The sequence below is a fragment of the Protopterus annectens genome, chromosome 13.part0 (assembly GCF_019279795.1).
Source record: "Protopterus annectens isolate FY-2018-M chromosome 13.part0, PAN1.0, whole genome shotgun sequence".
In the NCBI taxonomy this organism is placed as follows: Eukaryota; Metazoa; Chordata; order Ceratodontiformes; family Protopteridae; genus Protopterus; species Protopterus annectens.
In genome coordinates, this window is record NC_056747.1 from 665,034,004 (window position 1) to 665,051,719 (window position 17,716).

The 17,716-nt window shown below is 41.4% G+C and overlaps 1 protein-coding gene across 2 annotated transcripts in view; it reads right to left on the reverse strand.

Moving 5' to 3' along the window:
- The window catches only part of LOC122787571 (nucleotide-binding oligomerization domain-containing protein 2-like), a 326,951-nt gene that overhangs the window by 24,365 nt on the left and 284,870 nt on the right, over positions 1-17,716 (reverse strand). Inside the window, exon 5 of one of the 2 annotated variants that reach the window (XM_044054353.1) lies at positions 12,748-12,831. The exons of the other annotated variant lie outside the window; for it this stretch is intronic. Within the exon in view, the coding sequence (XP_043910288.1) occupies positions 12,748-12,831 (84 nt within the window). The remainder of the gene's footprint in view (positions 1-12,747; positions 12,832-17,716) is intronic. 2 annotated transcript variants of the gene reach the window in all.

Here is a 17,716-nt window from a genome sequence, read left to right on the forward strand (position 1 = left end):
CTGCAGTGGCAAAGCTTGCCCTGGACTTAGAGAAGAGAGGCACATGATAATACTTTGTAAAAGTGTGAAGAGAACTCCAAGTAGCAGCCTCTAGAATGTCTTTGGTTGGTACCCTCTGAGAAAAGCTGCTGATGGAGCTGCAGCCCTGGTGGAATGAGACTTAATGCCCTTTCCCTTTGATCCTGCAGCAAATGCCACTAGTAGCTGCTCAGTTTTTCTTAGAGCTTTAGTCCTGCTCAAGTAGAATCTTAGTTGTCTGTGTATGTCCACGGAATGCAGAATCCACTCCCCCTTGTTCTGCGGTTTGGATAAAAGGTTGGCAGATGAATAGTTTGGTTAAGAGCCACACTGGAAACCACCTTAGGCATAAAAGAAGGACTGGTCCTGAGGGACACCCTTTCTGGGTAAAAAAATGATAAAAAGACTCCACAGCCATGAGGGCCTGTAGCTCTGAAACCCTTCTTGCTGAAGTAATTGCCAGGAGCAACGCTGTTTTCCATGATAAGAACTTTAGATCTGCAGTAGCAGCTGGTTCAAATGGAGGCAGGGTGAGCTTTTCCAACACATAATTCAGGTCCCATGCAGGAATTGGAGATATTCTGGGAGGCCTTACATTTTTGGCCCCTCTAAGATACTGCTTTAGCAAAGGATGAGAAAAGATTGATGGCTCTGTGTTGTAATGAGCCGATATGGCAGAGGCATGGATTTTTATTGATGAAAAAGATAGGCCTTTGTCAAGAATCTCAGTCAAGTATTGCAAAATGTGAGGAAATTTTTTGGCTCTGCTGTGTCAGTTCCTTGTGCTTGGTTCCAAGCACAGAATCTCTTCCATTTATCAGCATAAGATTTTCTAGTACTAGGCCTTCTGGCTTCCAAAATGACATCCATCACAGCTTTACTGAGAGGTGTTGTTTGAATAACTACTTGATCAGCCATGCTGCCAGGTTCAGTGTTTGGAGCTGATTGTGCAGGACCCGATTGTTTTGCTGAGACAGTAAGTGAGGTATATGAGGCAAGTACCAAGCTGGGAATTGAGACATATTCCTTAGGATTGGGTACCAGTATTGGCGGGGCCAGTCCGGGGCAATTAGTATCATCTTTGTTTTTTCTTGTCTGACATTTAGTAGAACCTTGGGAAGAAGAGGCAGAGGAGGAAAGGCATAAACTGATAGGTTTTTCCAACTGAAGGATAGGGCATCTACTTTCCATGCTTGTCTGTGATAAATCCTTGTGCAGAATTTGTCCAGTTGATAATTCCGAGGAGAGGCAAATAGGTCTATGTCTGGGCTCCCCCATTTCTTTATCATGCTGAAGACTTGTGGATCTAGTTTCCACTCGTGAGGGTCCATAAGGTTTCTGCTTAAGTTGTCTGCCAGAGTATTTTGCTTTCCTGGCAGGAATTGAGCTTGAAGATGTACTTGGTAAGTCAAGGCTGTGTCCCACCATACCATGGCTAGTCTGCAAAGGGGGTATGAGTGCGTGCCCCCCTGCTTGTTTATGTACCACATAACTGTGGTGTTGTCCATCTTTACCAGTAGTTGTCCTGGATGAAGTAAGTCCTTGAAGGCTGTCAGGGCATTTTGAACAGCTAACATCTCTTTTTGGTTGATATGCAGATGCATTTGTTTTGGGGTCCATATGCCCTGAATGCATCTTCCTGCCAGGTGAGCCCCCCCATGCATAGTCTGATGAGTCTGTTATTAAGTTTTGGCTGACAGGGGTTAGAGTGAAAGCCTATCCCATGTTTTGGTGACATGCCTTTGCCCACCAAAGAAACTCCTGTTGTAGGCAGGGAAAGAGAGGAATCATTGTTTCCAGACTGTGACAATGTTGACTCCATAAACTTTTTAGGTATCACTGTAGTTTCCTCATATGCAGTCTTGCATATGGAATCAGTAGAATGCAGGACGCCATGAACCCCAAAGCCTGCAGAGTTTGTCTTGCAGATAACTGGGTTTTTGTTGCCATCTGTTTGAAGTAAGTAGTCAGTTGCCTTTGTTTGGCGTGAAGAACGCCATCTGGGTAGTTGTATTCAAGCTTGCACCAAGGAATGTTATCTTTTGAGAGGGTACCATTTCTTTTCATTTATTGTGTACCCTAGGCATGTTAGAAGCCTTTTCACAAATGCCAGATGCTGAAGAAGAATGTTCTTGTTCTCTGCTTGAATGAGACAGTCGTCCAAGTAAGGATATATTTGTATACTTCTTTGTCTGCAAAATGCAATTACTGGTGCCAGGCACTTTGTAAAGACCCTGGGCGCAGTAGATAAGCCAAAGGGCAGTGCAGAGAATTGGTAATGCATAAAGCCAGCCTTGAAACGGAGGTATCTTCTGCACGATTCCCTTATTGGGATATGCAGGTATGCCTCTTTTAAGTCTAATGTCACCAGCCAAGCATTCTTGCCCAGCATGGGCAGAAGCTGCTGCAAAGTTAGCATTTTGAATTTTGGAATGTCCAGGAATGTGTTTAAAATTGATAAATCCAGTACTGGGCGCCAGGCCTCGTCTTTTCTGGGTACCAAGAACAGTCTTGAATAAAACCCTTGTCCTTTTTCCTGTTCTGGAATTGGCTGAATAGCCCCCATATCCATGAGGGACGTAACTTGTTTCTGTGCCTCTGCCCATTGTTTTTTTGGCAGATCTGGCCAACCGTTTGCAATTGGCAGAGTGTGGAAGTGGAATCTGTATCCCTGAGATACTATGTTTAACTCCCACTTGTCCTGGGTTATTAAATGCCAATTTTGAGCATAAAGGGCTAATTTTCCCCCTAAGGGTGCGGCCAAAAGATAAGTGCCTGGTGATGGCAGAGGGAAGTCATTGAGACTGTTTACTGTAAGGGTGTGCTTTATTTCCTCCAGATTTGGAGATAGAAGCACCCCATTGCTTTGACCTGTAAGAATCCTGTGACTGGTATCTAGAACTTTTAGGGCGCCTGGATTTGCCCCATGGAGCTCTATCGGACACAGGAAAGGACCAATTTTTTGTAGGCCAGTGTCTACTTAATCTTGGTGGCTGCACTTGTAAGAAGTCTTTTACAGTTTGCATAGACTTAGCTTTGTCTTCCATTTTCTTTAAAACCTCTTCTGCCTTAATACCAAACAGATTATCAAGCTGTAAAGGTGCATCCAGCAATTTAGCTTTAACATGATCAGGAAAATTTTGTTCTTTTAACCAGGCATGCCTCCTGATCACAGATCCAGTAACTGTGGCCCTGCAGGAGACCTTTAAGGAATCAAAACCACATTGCAAAGTATGCTTTCCAACTTGTTCTGCTGCATGCAATAATTCCTGCAATTCTTTATTTTCTGCACATTCAGAAATCAACATCATTTTCTGTTTCAGTAATCCCATAACATGTTGTTGATACTTGAGCATATGAAACTGGCAGTTTAAGGCCCTAATTGCTACGGTTGTAGATGTATAAACCTTCTTTCCCCATCTATCCAGTGCCCTGGAATCTCTGTCAGAGGGGGTAGGATTTTTTGCTGTTGAGGCCTTAACATCTTTTGGACCCTGTGAAATAGTTTCAGGGTTAGCAGCAGGATTTCTAAATAAAAATTTGTGTGAGTCAGGAACCCTGTAATATCTGTCTGGCTTGCTAGGAGCCGGATAAGGAGTCTGGAGTCAAGCTTGACTCTGAAAACACATCATCCACAATGTCTAAAACAGGAGGTATGGCTAAAGACCTATGCTGAGGGAGAAGAAGGAAATCCCTAAGCCTCTTTTTTGATTCTGAGAAATCTTGACTCTCCCAGTGAAAATGCTCCCTCAAAGTATGCAAGGTTTCTCCAAATTAATAATCTTCAGGAGGAGATGCAGATGGGATAGATTCCTCTGCATCAGAATCCTCGTAGAGTGGTATAGAAAATTCCTGATCAGAAAAGGAATCAGAAGAAACAGAAACCTGATCTGAAGATTCATAATCATTGTCTTGCCTAGGCCTTTTATCAGGAGGGGATTGGGAACCCCTGATCAAGGTAATTAGGTCTTCAGCCATTTTGATCATCTGCCTTTTGGGCATAGAGGCCTGTGCACGTGGCTCATGCGTCGTCTTTTTTTTAGCTTTAGAAGTTGCTTTTGTCAGATTTTGAAGCTGGCATCGGTTTTATATAAAAATGCTGTGGCCTAAATACACCCTCAGAAGCCAGTGCCTGCTCAGCGGCTCCAGACCCATCTGAGGGAGAGACATCCATGCGTACAATTCTTTGAGAATCTTGTGGTGTACCAGACTCCACATGGGTCTCAGTAGAGGCCTGCGACTCGAAAGTAGCGGGTATCAGGGGCTGCGAAAGCGCCTCACTGAGTACCGGCGAACCGGCGAATGGCTTAGGAGAAGCTTCATCACCGGTTTTGGACCTCGACGATCTGTCTCTGTCCTTTTCTTTGCATTTTTTGTGAACTCTGGTAGTCGGATTGCTATCCGACGTCATTTCTGGATAGTTAAATCTGTTTCCAAAATATTTTGAAGCAAAGATATACCGATGCTTAATAGTGTGTTGGTTAAATCTAGCACAAAACCGACAGCTAGGCACGTTATGATCAGGGCCTAGGCAAGGAATACAGTATAGATGGAAATCCTTATGAGGTATTTGCTTCCCACAAGTAATGCAATTATTAACTTTTACTGACATTGGTATGGAGCAGAAAAAGTTTCTCCAACAGGGTACTTAGCTTTAGTAAAGACTTTGGTTCTGAAACTCGAATTCGAACATTTCAGTAGTCGGCCGACTGGCACTTGCGAAATGCTTCTGCTTCAGGCACCGCACGGCAAGAAAGACGAAAGAAAATGGCTTTGGCTGCCTGTTTTATACCCCTGACGACCTGACGTCATGGAAGAGGAGACAGAAACTGACGCAGGACCCAAGACTTTGGAATTCAGGCCGATTGAGGGCAATCTGCCAGCAAATTACCCAAATGTAATGACTGCAACAATGAAACACGAAGAACATCAGTCTTTCTGCTGTCTGATTTAAAGAAATCCCTCTACAGCAGCCAATCACAGTGACTTCTCTTCTTCCTCTTTCCATCTCAGTGCTATCTAGTCTCCATTTCCGATTCAATGTACCATATCAAATACCACCTTATCCATCTCTTCCTCCAGACTAAAGAAACACAGTCTATTCACTCCTTTTATTCCACAACCTGTATCAGTCTCAGTATTTTAGGGAAAACTCCCTCTGTGTTATACCCCTTGAATCTAAACTCTTTTTTAAGATATGGGTAATAAAAATTAATAGTCCTTAAATTTGTATGCATTTTTTATGACAACAGTAAATCAAGTTTACAGATTCCATTACTCTACTCAAAAGTACCTGACTTTTTGCTCCATTTTCTACGGTCTGTATATACTCAAAACAGCCACACATTTTCTATTTTCTATTTTCTTCTAGAAGTTTACTCCCAAGTACTATATCACTTCTCCTAGACCTTTCCCCTCCAAATATAGCAGCCTACCGTTATTCACAACAGACTATTATTCATTAATTTCTTGTCGAACCTCACAGCTCCCCAAATTTCATACCCCTATTTGTACCATCTGTGCACAGGCAAATTCTACTTCAGGCTTTGCTGGTAATACCAGATACAATACCTACTGTATGGGAGCATGTCAATTTCCAGACAAGAAGTTGGTAATAACCAGCTCCAAAATGATCCAAGTAAAATCTGCCAAACCATTCATTTATTACCCCTAAAAAGACAAGTATCTATGCCCTTTTCAAAAATAACAACACTTAACACTCTTCATGCTTTTTATTCCCTCATAACACTAGTGATTTGTTATCCAATCAACTTATCTACTTCTTTGGGGTTACATCTATGTCACATATATCCTGATATATCACTTTCTATCGTCCATTAATATTCTACATATTTTAAATTATCAAAAATAAATATCTGTTTCATTACAGTCTTCTAATGACACATTAAGGGCAAGTAGTAATTGAACAATAACTGCAAATAGAGTCACATAATTAATTACAACATCAAACATATTCTGCTAGGTATGCCACTTGATTTAAGGCATCTAAATAAACAATGTGGCAATTTTACTGGCCAGCAGGCCTGACACAGTGAAATGCAACTGGGCTTCAAATATTTCATCAGCTGTAAAAGTAACTGGATACAACTGTAATACCTGTGTTTGAATTTCAAATGACTCTCTGAGGGGCATGGAACTCTAAAATTATATCCAAAAAGCAGGGGGGAGGCTTCTTGCATACATATTGTAGTCTTCTAGTCTTAAACCCAAGAACACAAGATCCTACACCAGTGATGGCAAACCTTTTGGGCTCAGTGTGCCAAAAATTCAGAAAATGCGTATCTTGACTCTGCAGACGTGTCATCCCCCCCCCCCAAACAAAAGAGAACATTCTTTACATATTCATTTATTTAAAAAAAAAATACAGTCCTATCATGTGTGCTGTTATGCATTATAAAAGTAAAAGAAAAATCAGTGACTTACAGTAGAGAAAACGATATGCACTGATAACTGGGCTTAAAACAGTGCACCAAAATAACCTACTTTTAACAGTAAATTTGAATTGAACCGAAAAAAATATGGAACACACTGCATTTGATTTGATTAACATCAATTGATGACTTTCTTTGGTAACTCAGGTGTTGGTGAATGCTGTCGTGTCACTCAAAACATCATGGCTCGTCACCTTTGACACGTGTGCATAGATTTGCCATCACTGTCCTAGACATTGGTATGCTGGGACATCTGTAATAAAAACTAAACAGCCTGCTAGGTGTTAAAAATAGCCTAACGGAGGAATCAAGCATTCCTTGGTATGCAAACAGCAACAATTTTTTGTCTGTTCTAGGAAACCAGGAGAGGAGATAAAACAGAAAAATGGTACTACTGAATGGAAACCAACAAGGGCTAAGAACTCTAGAATGCTCTATGCAATGTTCTACTCAAGTCAAATCCCAAAGCAGTCTGCAAGTTGTGTGCGTGTATTCAGCACAAAATTCTACTTTTAGAGAGACCAAATTTCTGACAAAAGCTCTTCACAAAATCCTTTTATCAACAAAACAGAATTACTAGTATACTCCTGAGCGCTTATCCTACAGGCCAGGACATCCATCAGATGGCAGTGGCACCAATAATTGGAGGGCAAGACTCCTGCATCAGATAGAACCAACAACGACACAGCAAGATGCCTACATCAGATGGAACCAACAACGACACAGCAAGACGCCTACATCAGATGGAACCAACAACGAGACAGCAAGACGCCTACATCAGATGGCACCAATAACAAGAGAGCAATACTCCTGCATCTGATGGCACCAACGAGAGAGCAATACTCCTGCATCTGATGGCACCAATACTGAGAGCAAGACTCCTGCATCAGATGGAACCAACAACGAGACAGCAAGACGCCTACATCAGATGGCACCAATAGCAAGAGAGCAATACTCCTGCATCTGATGGCACCGACGAGAGAGCAATACTCCTGCATCTGATGGCACCAATACTGAGAGCAAGACTCCTGCATCAGATGGAACCAACAACGAGACAGCAAGACGCCTACATCAGATGGAACCAACAACGAGACAGCAAGACGCCTACATCAGATGGCACCAATAACAAGAGAGCAATACTCCTGCATCTGATGGCACCGACGAGAGAGCAATACTCCTGCATCTGATGGCACCAACATTGAGAGCAAGACTCCTGCATCAGATGGAACCAACAGCAAGTCTCCTGTATCTGATGGAACCAATGAGAACGCAAGACTCCTGCATCAAATGGCACCGATAACAAGAGAACAAGACTCTCAGACTCAGCAGGAGTCTCACTGACTTAACAAGCTGCAGCAATTGGGTCAATCTGCAAGCCCCATTAATGTACATGGAAACACAGCCTACATTTCTAATGTATCTAACAATGAACAAAATGGCTGTGAGCCTGACAGTGCATATATATTAACAGTGGATGAAGAAGAGAACAAAAAGCCACAATGACAAGTTTCTTATGTTTCATCCAAACTGCCCTAGTAACCTCATTTCACATTCTCTGATCTTTTAGTGCTTCAAGTAAATAAGAAACCCATCCGTGAGCCACGCACTTCTTTCAAAGTTAGTTTAGCAATTTTCAAAGGTCCCACTCTATTCAAAGCTAGCCTGATAATGTTATACTTCCCATCAACCAATACTCAGACCTCAGGACAGGTTTCTTCAACACATGGTGCGCTTTTAACATTTCTGAAGACCTTAAGGATTGACTGCACACTAATCTAGACAAGGCAGCCAATACTGAAACACTGTTTAAATACAGGTATTTCCTATCCATTTTGTGTCTTAAGTCTGCCTTCTTTTTTTAGCTAATTCCTACAAAACCACCTCTACCCCTACAATCTACATATTCCTCCATCTCTGCCATGTCTTCTTAATTAGGCTATTACAGAAGTGACTGGACATCTACGGAAAATGATGATACTAACCATGAAGCATATGCTGTGTTACTTATTCATAATAAAACCTACCACTGTGTAGCACATAGACTGGTGATATTAACAGCTGGCCAGACCAAAGGACAGTTGCTATCTGTTAACTTGTTCTGCCGGCTTCTCTTACAACATTCAGTCAACACTTGGGTAAAGTTTTCCATTAAATCAGAGATAAAAACTACATTATTCTGGGAGACTTTGACATACGTTTGGTAGAAGACGACTCCCAAAGTCTTAGTGTATTTCTAGGCACCTTGACTTAAATACAACTCAGCCTTTCACTCATCCTACCAGATTCAGTCTCATCGTGATTAACAACTTTTCACTTTGCCTGTGCTTCAGCTACAAAGTGGACCACATTCAGTTCTTTACCCCCCCCCCCCCCATTACTCACTGACATTGTATAACTCAGCATCCATTAGAGTTCATTTCCTGATCACTTTCACCTGGTTTTAAATGATTTGAGCCATAGATGACCTCCACAGGGTGCTTTACCCAGACTTGTAATTGAACCAGAAAGCACTAACTGGAATCAAATTCTGTTTAAAGAAGTTGCAAAATGTAGCCTTATCCTTCCTTTTGTGCATGTTATCCTGCTCCCTACTGAAAATAAAAAACACACTACCAGCTGTTAATACAAGATTCTGGGGTAGCAAGCAATGGCGGGTTACACCAAAGATGAAGCAGGCATAAAAGATGCACAAACAAAGACTGAAAGACACCACCAGACCAGGAGGACAGGGCTAGATTCCTTGCCTATGCAGCCTTAACAAGAAAGCTCTGTATAACCGGAATACCAATTAGCTCAAAAACAGGAAAGTAACTTCCTAAAGAAGATATGCAGCTTCTGGGCTAAAGCCAACAACCCAGCTGAATAATTCAGAAATACTGAATGGGTAAAATCCATGCCTGGAAAACAACGGCAACCAGCTGTGAAATAAATGATGCTGAACACCCACCGATCATGTCAATTACTCTACCTCAATTCTCTGCGTTATTTTTCTAATTGGGCTCCCTTCTCACTTTACTGGGATAATATGCAAACAAATTAACAATCTGATACCTGTCTTCTCATTCGGTTATAGATTGGCCTTATCCATCTCACGGTTGATAATTGTATATTACACCTAATGAAAATAACCGTGATCGTACCATAGACAATTTGAGGAGGACCCATGCATGGGATAAAGCATTTAGGAGCTCCATCTGTCCATTAGTAGCACATGGAGCAGTCCTGGGGGTAAATTTTTTGCTGCCCATCCATAGATGTAAGTTGTACTTGAAAATGGACAGGGATGAACTTTGTTTTATGTGGACAGGTAGTCTGTTACACAACAGCGGTAACCTCTGCAAAGTATACCTGTCCTTCCAAACTGTTATGTTGATAGTGCCGAAGCAGTTTAGATCCCTAGAAAGAGTATTTCTGATGCCATATGATTTGCTGGTGTGTAGTAAATTCATCAGTAATGGCTCAGAGGATGCCTTGTATGCCAGACACAAGTCACCTCTTAGCAGTGTGTAGAATACCAATTATAGTGACATGGCTTTGAGTCGGTCCACATAAACATGTTGCTCAGGCCTTATATGTTTTTAGTATGGTATCCTTGCGGGCGTTCCAGCTGCTGCATGTGTCTGCAACAATACATGCCAAAGGGAGCACTATATTCAATGACTGGCCAGATGAGGGCTGAGTAAAGCAGACAATGACATCCCTAGATCCAGACACAATCCCTTTGTTTATAAGCTGTACAATACAGAAGGACTTTCTTGCAACAATAGATATATGTTGGTTAAAAGGTAGGTCACTGTGAACATAAGCTCCCAAATACCGAACAAATGGGTCAACCCTTACGGGTGTATTGTCAGTGTAAAACTTCAGTGGGGTAGAAGACTTCCCAAAAGATACTATAATACATTTCTTTGGGAATTAATTTCAGACCATGATTTTGACACCAGTTACTTATTTGAGACACACCTTCCTGCAGGATGGCCAAGTCATTTGCGGATTCAATGACTGTTCCTAGCTTGAAGTCATCAGCAAACTTAGTAAACCAGAGCCCTTTGATATTAGCTTTACTTGAGAAAAGTATATGCCAAACAAGAGAGGTCCCAGCTCAGAACCATGAGGGACTCCACTGGTGACTGGTCTGTTTGTGGAGGTAACTTCCCCTATTTTGATTATCTGAGTCCTCTCTGTGAGCCAGTTGGCAATCCAGCAGGTAATGAAGGGAGTTATTCCCAGTTTATTTAACTTTTCTGCTTTACCTAAGTGGGGGACTGTGTTAAAATGATTTGGCAGGACGAGGTATGTGGTGTGTACTGTTCTGCCTTCACCCATTGCTTTGATCTTTTCAAAAAAATCCACCAGGGTGAGTAAGCATTACCTGCTCTTGAATAATCAAAACTGAGAAGGGTTCAGTGCTAGGAGGTTCCCTATGTCGTGATTAATTCCATAATAAGTCTTCCCTGACTTTTTGCATATGAGGCTGGTCAGACTAACGAGTCAGTAATTGCCTGGGTCTGTAGAAGATTTACCAATTTATGAATTTTACTTTCCACAGAGAGCACCCATGTAAGGTTTTGGACTGCTCTGGGTGACATTCTACCCTGTCCTTTGTGTCCATGCATTATGAGGAACTTTATTGACCTACTGTCAACTATGACACACATGCCAACAGTTCAATCTTTAAGGATAGATTTTTAGTCTTTAAATATGAATAAATTTGTTAAACAAATTATAACAGAAAATACTATTCTGCATCTGCACATTTATAACAGTGAAAAAAAAAAACTGTGACTCTCTCTATAGGTGAATCACAACTCTATAAGATTTATTGACCTGAATATTTCATGATCATACTTTGCACCATCACCTGTAACTTTATTTCAAGCATTGCTGAATACACTTCTGGCTCTAAGAACACATGGAAGACATCTTGGTGGGACAAATACTTAAGATATTGTTATACAGAATTAACTAATTCAAAACAGCATGAGTATAACGATCTATGAATTTATGTTTTTGATTTCAGTAATCACCATCTTGGTATAAACTGAACAGTTAAAATTAAATTTTCTTTTTTTTTAATCAATAAATTCAACATAGTTAAACTAGATGTTTTCCAGCCTGACATGTACAGTTTAGGAATGTAATTTCATTTTTGTTTCACTATGGATATCATCAGAATGGAACCTGCTCAGAAATGATTACAAGGCATTTGATACTTGATTTAGGTCTGTCTTTAGAAGACAGATGACAGACTGCAGCCACTTAAGGCATACAGTAGAGACAGCAAAGATTCCAGTCACAGTGAGTAACTGATGAAGCACTGCACTACAAAACATCCAGTGCACACTGTCTGTATAATGTATGCCATCAGAAAATAAGCTAACAGCGCAGTTCATCCCTCAACCACAGAATTCTTTACTATTAGTCAATGGTAGTAACAACTGTTTGTCTTTTAAAATGACAAGTTTATACCAACCTTTAGTTATAGCAAATTTCTAAAAGGTAGACCTAGAACTTAACTATCAAATAACGAACCTGTTCAGGTTTCAAGTACTAGACTACTGCTGTCCCCAAACACACACTTCTGGAGTTCTAGCAGGACTTCTACAAGTGAGCCACGTGATAGGTTAGGGCCATGCAATTGTGCTTTCTCAAAATGCTCAAGAAACTAGAGAGGCAAGCCTTCTTGGCACTAGTCCCACTGACTTTAAACCACCTACTATCATTTATAGGGAAACTTCAGAATATTCCTTCAGGATCATCTCTTAGAACGCCATTAAATCATGTCATCTGCAAATCCTTTCCAACAATTGCGAAAGTTAGAAGACATAAACAACTGCAGCTTTAGCACTGTGGGTCTTAAATAATGTTGTATTAAGATAATGAGCACAGTCGCATAGGATTTCTCTTTTCTCTAAACACCCTCTGTAATACTGATATGTAACGTATAAATTCATCTCCTCTACTGAGTAGCAGTAATATCTTACCTATTATTTACTGTCATGCCTTGCATATTAATCTCTCTCTCACCTTCCTAGAAAAAATGTGTCTATTATTTTATAATGCATAAAACCATCTCATTACACTGCATCTGGCTGTTTTGCTATAATATCTTACATGCCATGTGCAGATAAAACAGAAATAGAGAATGATAAGTAAATGTTATACATGTAAATGTTTTTACATTACACTTTATATTCAAAAATGAACCACTATTTGCCTCAAGGCATTTTCAAATGTTTTGAAATCTTCAATATGTATGGTATCTGTGAATACTTACCACAGCATTTCAATTGTGGTGTTTACTTGTAATGCTTCAAGTAAATGCTCAGCACCAATGTCAGTGATGACATTATCACGTAACCTAAAAAATGAAATGAAGGAATGATAAGATGGATTATAAACATGAAGGTTGTTGGGTTCTAATCCTGCACCATGAACCAGCGCCATTACTGAAAATGCAGTGCATTAGAAAATTGAAGCTGTACTGCTGAAGTACATTACATTTTATTTTTAATAGACTGCAAAAATGTCTACTGCCTCTTTATTGATTTTCAAAGGATAAAGGCACACACAAGAACTGGCATGTTAAGCTGGGCGACTGTCTGCTCAGCAAGAAGTATACGACAGCACAGCACTTACGGCAGGCCTATGGCATCGCTGAAAAGAAAACTTCCACATTGTAGCAGTCATCTTTCACATCAGCAAAATGGCAGACACAATTAAAAAACAAAGGGGTGGGTAAGTCCTACTAAGCTAATAGATTGCAATCAGCCAGAACAGCCAAAAACAACAGGTCCTTTTAAAAATATGTGCATAAAGTTAAGAGGATATGAATTAAATTTAGTTATTTTAATTTTTAACTTAGTCGATTCACTGTTACAGAACACAGACTTTTTGGAGTGTTCAAGCTAACAGAATTCAAAGCTGAGTTCCTAGTTTACAAAAAAAACAAAAGTTATGTACTCACCATAACGTTAATGTTCCATATGAGATGTTGCTTTTCATCTGTCTTCAACCTGTGGGAATACGGATCCCAGTCGGCCGCATTCTCCAGCATCGGATCCAAGCTCCTCCCCTACCCGTAACATCCCTGTCTCCCTCTTCCCATCAGATTGTGTTTGCTGCAAACAGTAGCACCCCAAGCTAATCATATGCCTAACACTCTCGCATTATCACCTATTAGAACCATAAGGAAGACAAAGGCTCACCAGAGAAGGACTATGCCACTTTCATCCGATCCACTGCACAGACTACATAAGGCAGGGGGAAGGAGGGGGGATGGCTGAAGACAAATGAAAACCAACAACTCAGATCGAACGTTACGGTGAGTACATAATTTTTTTATCTGAAGTTGTTGCTTTCATTTGCTCTCCAACCTGTGGGACAGAGTCCCCAGCTACCAAATAACCCTGGGAGCTCCTAATGGAAGGATGTTCCGGAGCACGGTGGAGCCAAAGGATGCTCTGCCTCTGGAAAGGAGATCCAATTTGTAATGAGAAATAAGCGTGTGTGATGAAGCCCAAGTAGCTGCAGAGCAAATGTCATCTAAGGAAACCCTGACATGACCTGGTGGAGATAATCCTTTGGCTCGCTAGGCCAACGCAATACACTGAGAAATCCAAATAGCAACAGTTACTTTTGAAACAGGTTTCCCAAAGAAAGGCTTAGAAAAGGAAACAAAAAGCTGATCAGACTTACAAAAGTATTTTGTTCTATGCAAACAGAATCATAGTTGCCTATGATCATCAAGTAAATGCAGTTTATACTCTCCCTTATTCTGGAAGTTCGGAAAGAAAACAGGGAGATTGATGACTTGGTTAATGTTAGACTCTGATGCCACCTTCGGAAGGAATGAAGGGTTCATCCTTAAGGAAACCCTGTCTTTATGAAACACCATATAAGGGGGCATGACAGATGAGGCCTGGATCTCCGATACTCTGTTGGCTGAAGTAATGACGATCAGAAAATCATCTTCCAAGACAGGAATTGCAAGTCCACTGTGGCTGCTGGTTAAAAAGGGGGAGAAACCAAAGCCTGTAGCACTAGGGTAAGATCCCAAGGGGGCGCTGGGTCCTCTACTGGAGGCCTGAGTAAAAAGGTACCTTTCAAAAAGACTTTACAAAGCTTGGAAGAAGCCAAGGAAGCCGAATTATCTCCTATATGAAAACTGGAGATCGCAGCCAATTGTACCTTTACTGTAGAAAAAAATAACGCCATGATTAAAGATATCCACCAAAAATACCAAAATGGTGGGGACTGGAGCTGTAAAAGGGTCCGAATCATGCTGAGAAACTCATATAGAGAAGCGTTTCCAATTACTGGAATAAACCTTACTAGTGGAAGATTTGTGAGATGCTACTAAAATCTTCTTAATGGAAGAAGACAATCCAGGAGTCCTAGCTAGTACTGGAACTGCAGCAGCCAAGCCGTGAGCTTCAGACTGACTAAATCTGGGTGTGGGATTCCCGAGGGATGAGTGATCATATCCGGAACCGGATCTAGAGTCCAAGGAGGACACAATGCATGATACCACAGACATGGGAAACAAACTTGGCAAGGCCAGAAGGGGGCAATGAGGATCACTAAGCTCCCCAGCTGTCGAGCTTTCTGAATGAATTTTGGAATTAGAGGGAGTGTAGGATAAGCATACAGAAGGCCAGAGGGCCAAGCATGAACTAGAGCATTTCTGGGGGACTCCCCAGGAGGGGGGTTCAGTGCAAAATACTCACTGCACTTCGCGTTGGAAGGAGAGGTGAAGAGATCACAGCAAGGCTGACCCCACTTTAGAAAAATCTGTTCCACTACTGAAGGATTCAGAGACTACTTGTAAGGCATCAGAATAGATTTATTTATTTACATTTGTTTACTGGGAAATTTCAACTGGACGCAGGCCCTTTTTCAATGGATGCCCGGGGAGAAAAGCTCCACATTATGTACATGATAAATAGAGATACAAAGTTGCAGCAATAGTAAACAACACTACAGGTTGTTAGCTTTAATACAATAGCAAGATATTGATTATCAACAGTATATACAGTAAATGTTGCAAGTTAAGATAATTTCTTGTCATTTATAATATTGGTAACAAAGTTGTCAGACAAGATTTTACAGTATGCAAAGGCAACTAGCTAATTCTGAATGTGGTTAGTAGTGGCGGTTGTATAGTTGGGTTAAGAGTCTAGGTGGGGGGGGGGGTTAGTCTGAATTAGAACAAGGACAAAGCCAGTGCAAATTTAAGTGGAATTTGAGCGCAGTCTTGAAAAGGCTGCTGGAAGGTAGAGTAGTTATAGAGGTGCAAGATTGTTCCAAAGTTTAGATATGGTACATGAAAATATGGCTTCCCTGCTGAGTTTTTGGGTTTGATAACAGTGAGTTGATTTTTGTTGCTTGATCTTAGGGGCCTAGTGGAGTGATAGGGTTGGAGAAGGGTTTGAAGGGAAGGGATGTTATGGGGGTGGATAATAAGTTTATGAGCGAGGGTAAGTTGATTAAAGTGAAGGAGTTGTGGGAGTTCTAGTCAGTTTAGTTCTTTAAGGAGATACAGTGATGGCTTTGGTAGGAGGTTCCCGTGGCAAATTTAGCAATTTTGTTGTAACAAACATCCAGCTTGTGTAGGTCTGTCTGTCTAACGCTGGTAAGTATGGGGGATGCATAGAGAAGTGTGGAGATTAGCTGGGAATTGGCTATGGAGATTCTAGCCACCTTGGTTAGGAATTGGCGACTTCGATATAATGCACCAAGTTTCTTGTGAACTTTTATTATTGTGAGATATGTGAGTGTCACATCTAAGTTTGTTGTCTATTTCCACACCGAGTAATTTTGTGTGTTCTGATGGAGAGATGATGGTATTGTCTTTGGCGAGAATGTTGAAGTGGAGAGTGTTTTGGGTGGCTTTGGAAGGTTGGAACAGAAGAAGTTTTGTCTTACTTGGGTTGATTAGGAGCTGAGCATTGGATAGCCAGCTTTCTACAGAAGAGAATGATTCCTGTGTGATCTGTTGTACTGCTGGTAGAGTGGGGGCAGAGCAGATGAGAGTAGAATAATTTGCATACCGTATAAGAGATGCTTGTGTGGTGGAAGTATGTAGGTTGTTAGTGAAAAGTGAGAATAGCAGAGGGCCAAGGACAGACCCTTGGGGAACTCCGAGAGTAACTGGGAGGTGAGGTGATAGGTTATCATCCCAAATTACTGATTGCCGGCATCCGTGTAGATAGCTGTGGAACCAGTTGCAGGCTGACTGTGAGAAGGAGAGGTTGGGGAGAGTACAGAGTAGTAGCTCATGAGATACCATGTCAAAGGCCTTTGAGAGATCTAGATTAGGCTATTACAGAAGTGACTGCAGACGTCGCCGCCAACGACGTAAATGGGCATGAACTCCTATTTTTTTCTGGTAAACCAAGTTCTCTGTATGCTTGTAGGATACAAAGGGAAATCCACCTAGCAAGAGTCACCTTTGAAACTGGCAGTAGAGAAGAGGCCATTGTTTTGTGATGAAGTATAGTGTTGGTGAAGGAGAGCAGAGCAGATGTAGTGCCGTGATATGGCCTGAAAACATGTTTGGTTTTGGAGAGGAGATTATTAGCTAGGAGGTAGTTGGAGACCTGGGTGTTGATACATTTTTCAAGTATCTTGGAGAGAGTGGAGAGGATAGCAATAGGGCGGTAATTTGAGAGGTCAGTGGAGGGGGTGCCTTTGTGGAGGGGAATGATGTGGGATATTTTCCATATCGAGGGAACATCGTTTTCTGTTGTGGAATGGTTGATTAGAATTGAAATTGGGTAGGCTAGTGTATCAGCTGCAATTTTCAGGTATTCAGAGGGGAGGCTGTCAGCTGCGAGTTTGGTGGGTTTAAGTTTTGACAATAGTGTTTTTATGTTGGAGGCAGGTACTGAGGTGAAGAAGAAAAGAGGAGTGGGCGGTTTAGGGTTAGGAGTTGGGGGCACTGTTGTAGGGAAGTGTTGTTTGTTTAGAGATGTTACAGTTTCAGTGAAGTGTTTATTGAAGGATTCAGCAATACTGCCGGAGGAGGGGGGAATGGATGGCTGGGGGGTATCAACCTTCCCTGGGTGGAGGATAGTGTTAACAGTGGACCAGAATTGCTTAGGGTTGTGGTTGGTAGAGTTTAGGGTGGATTTATAGTAGAGGGATTTGTCTAATTTTATTTGCTTTTTGGCTTTATTGCGCAGTTCAAGGAATGATTGCCTGAGTTATTTTTTTGTTAGTTGCAGTGCTCCCAGGCCTTATCT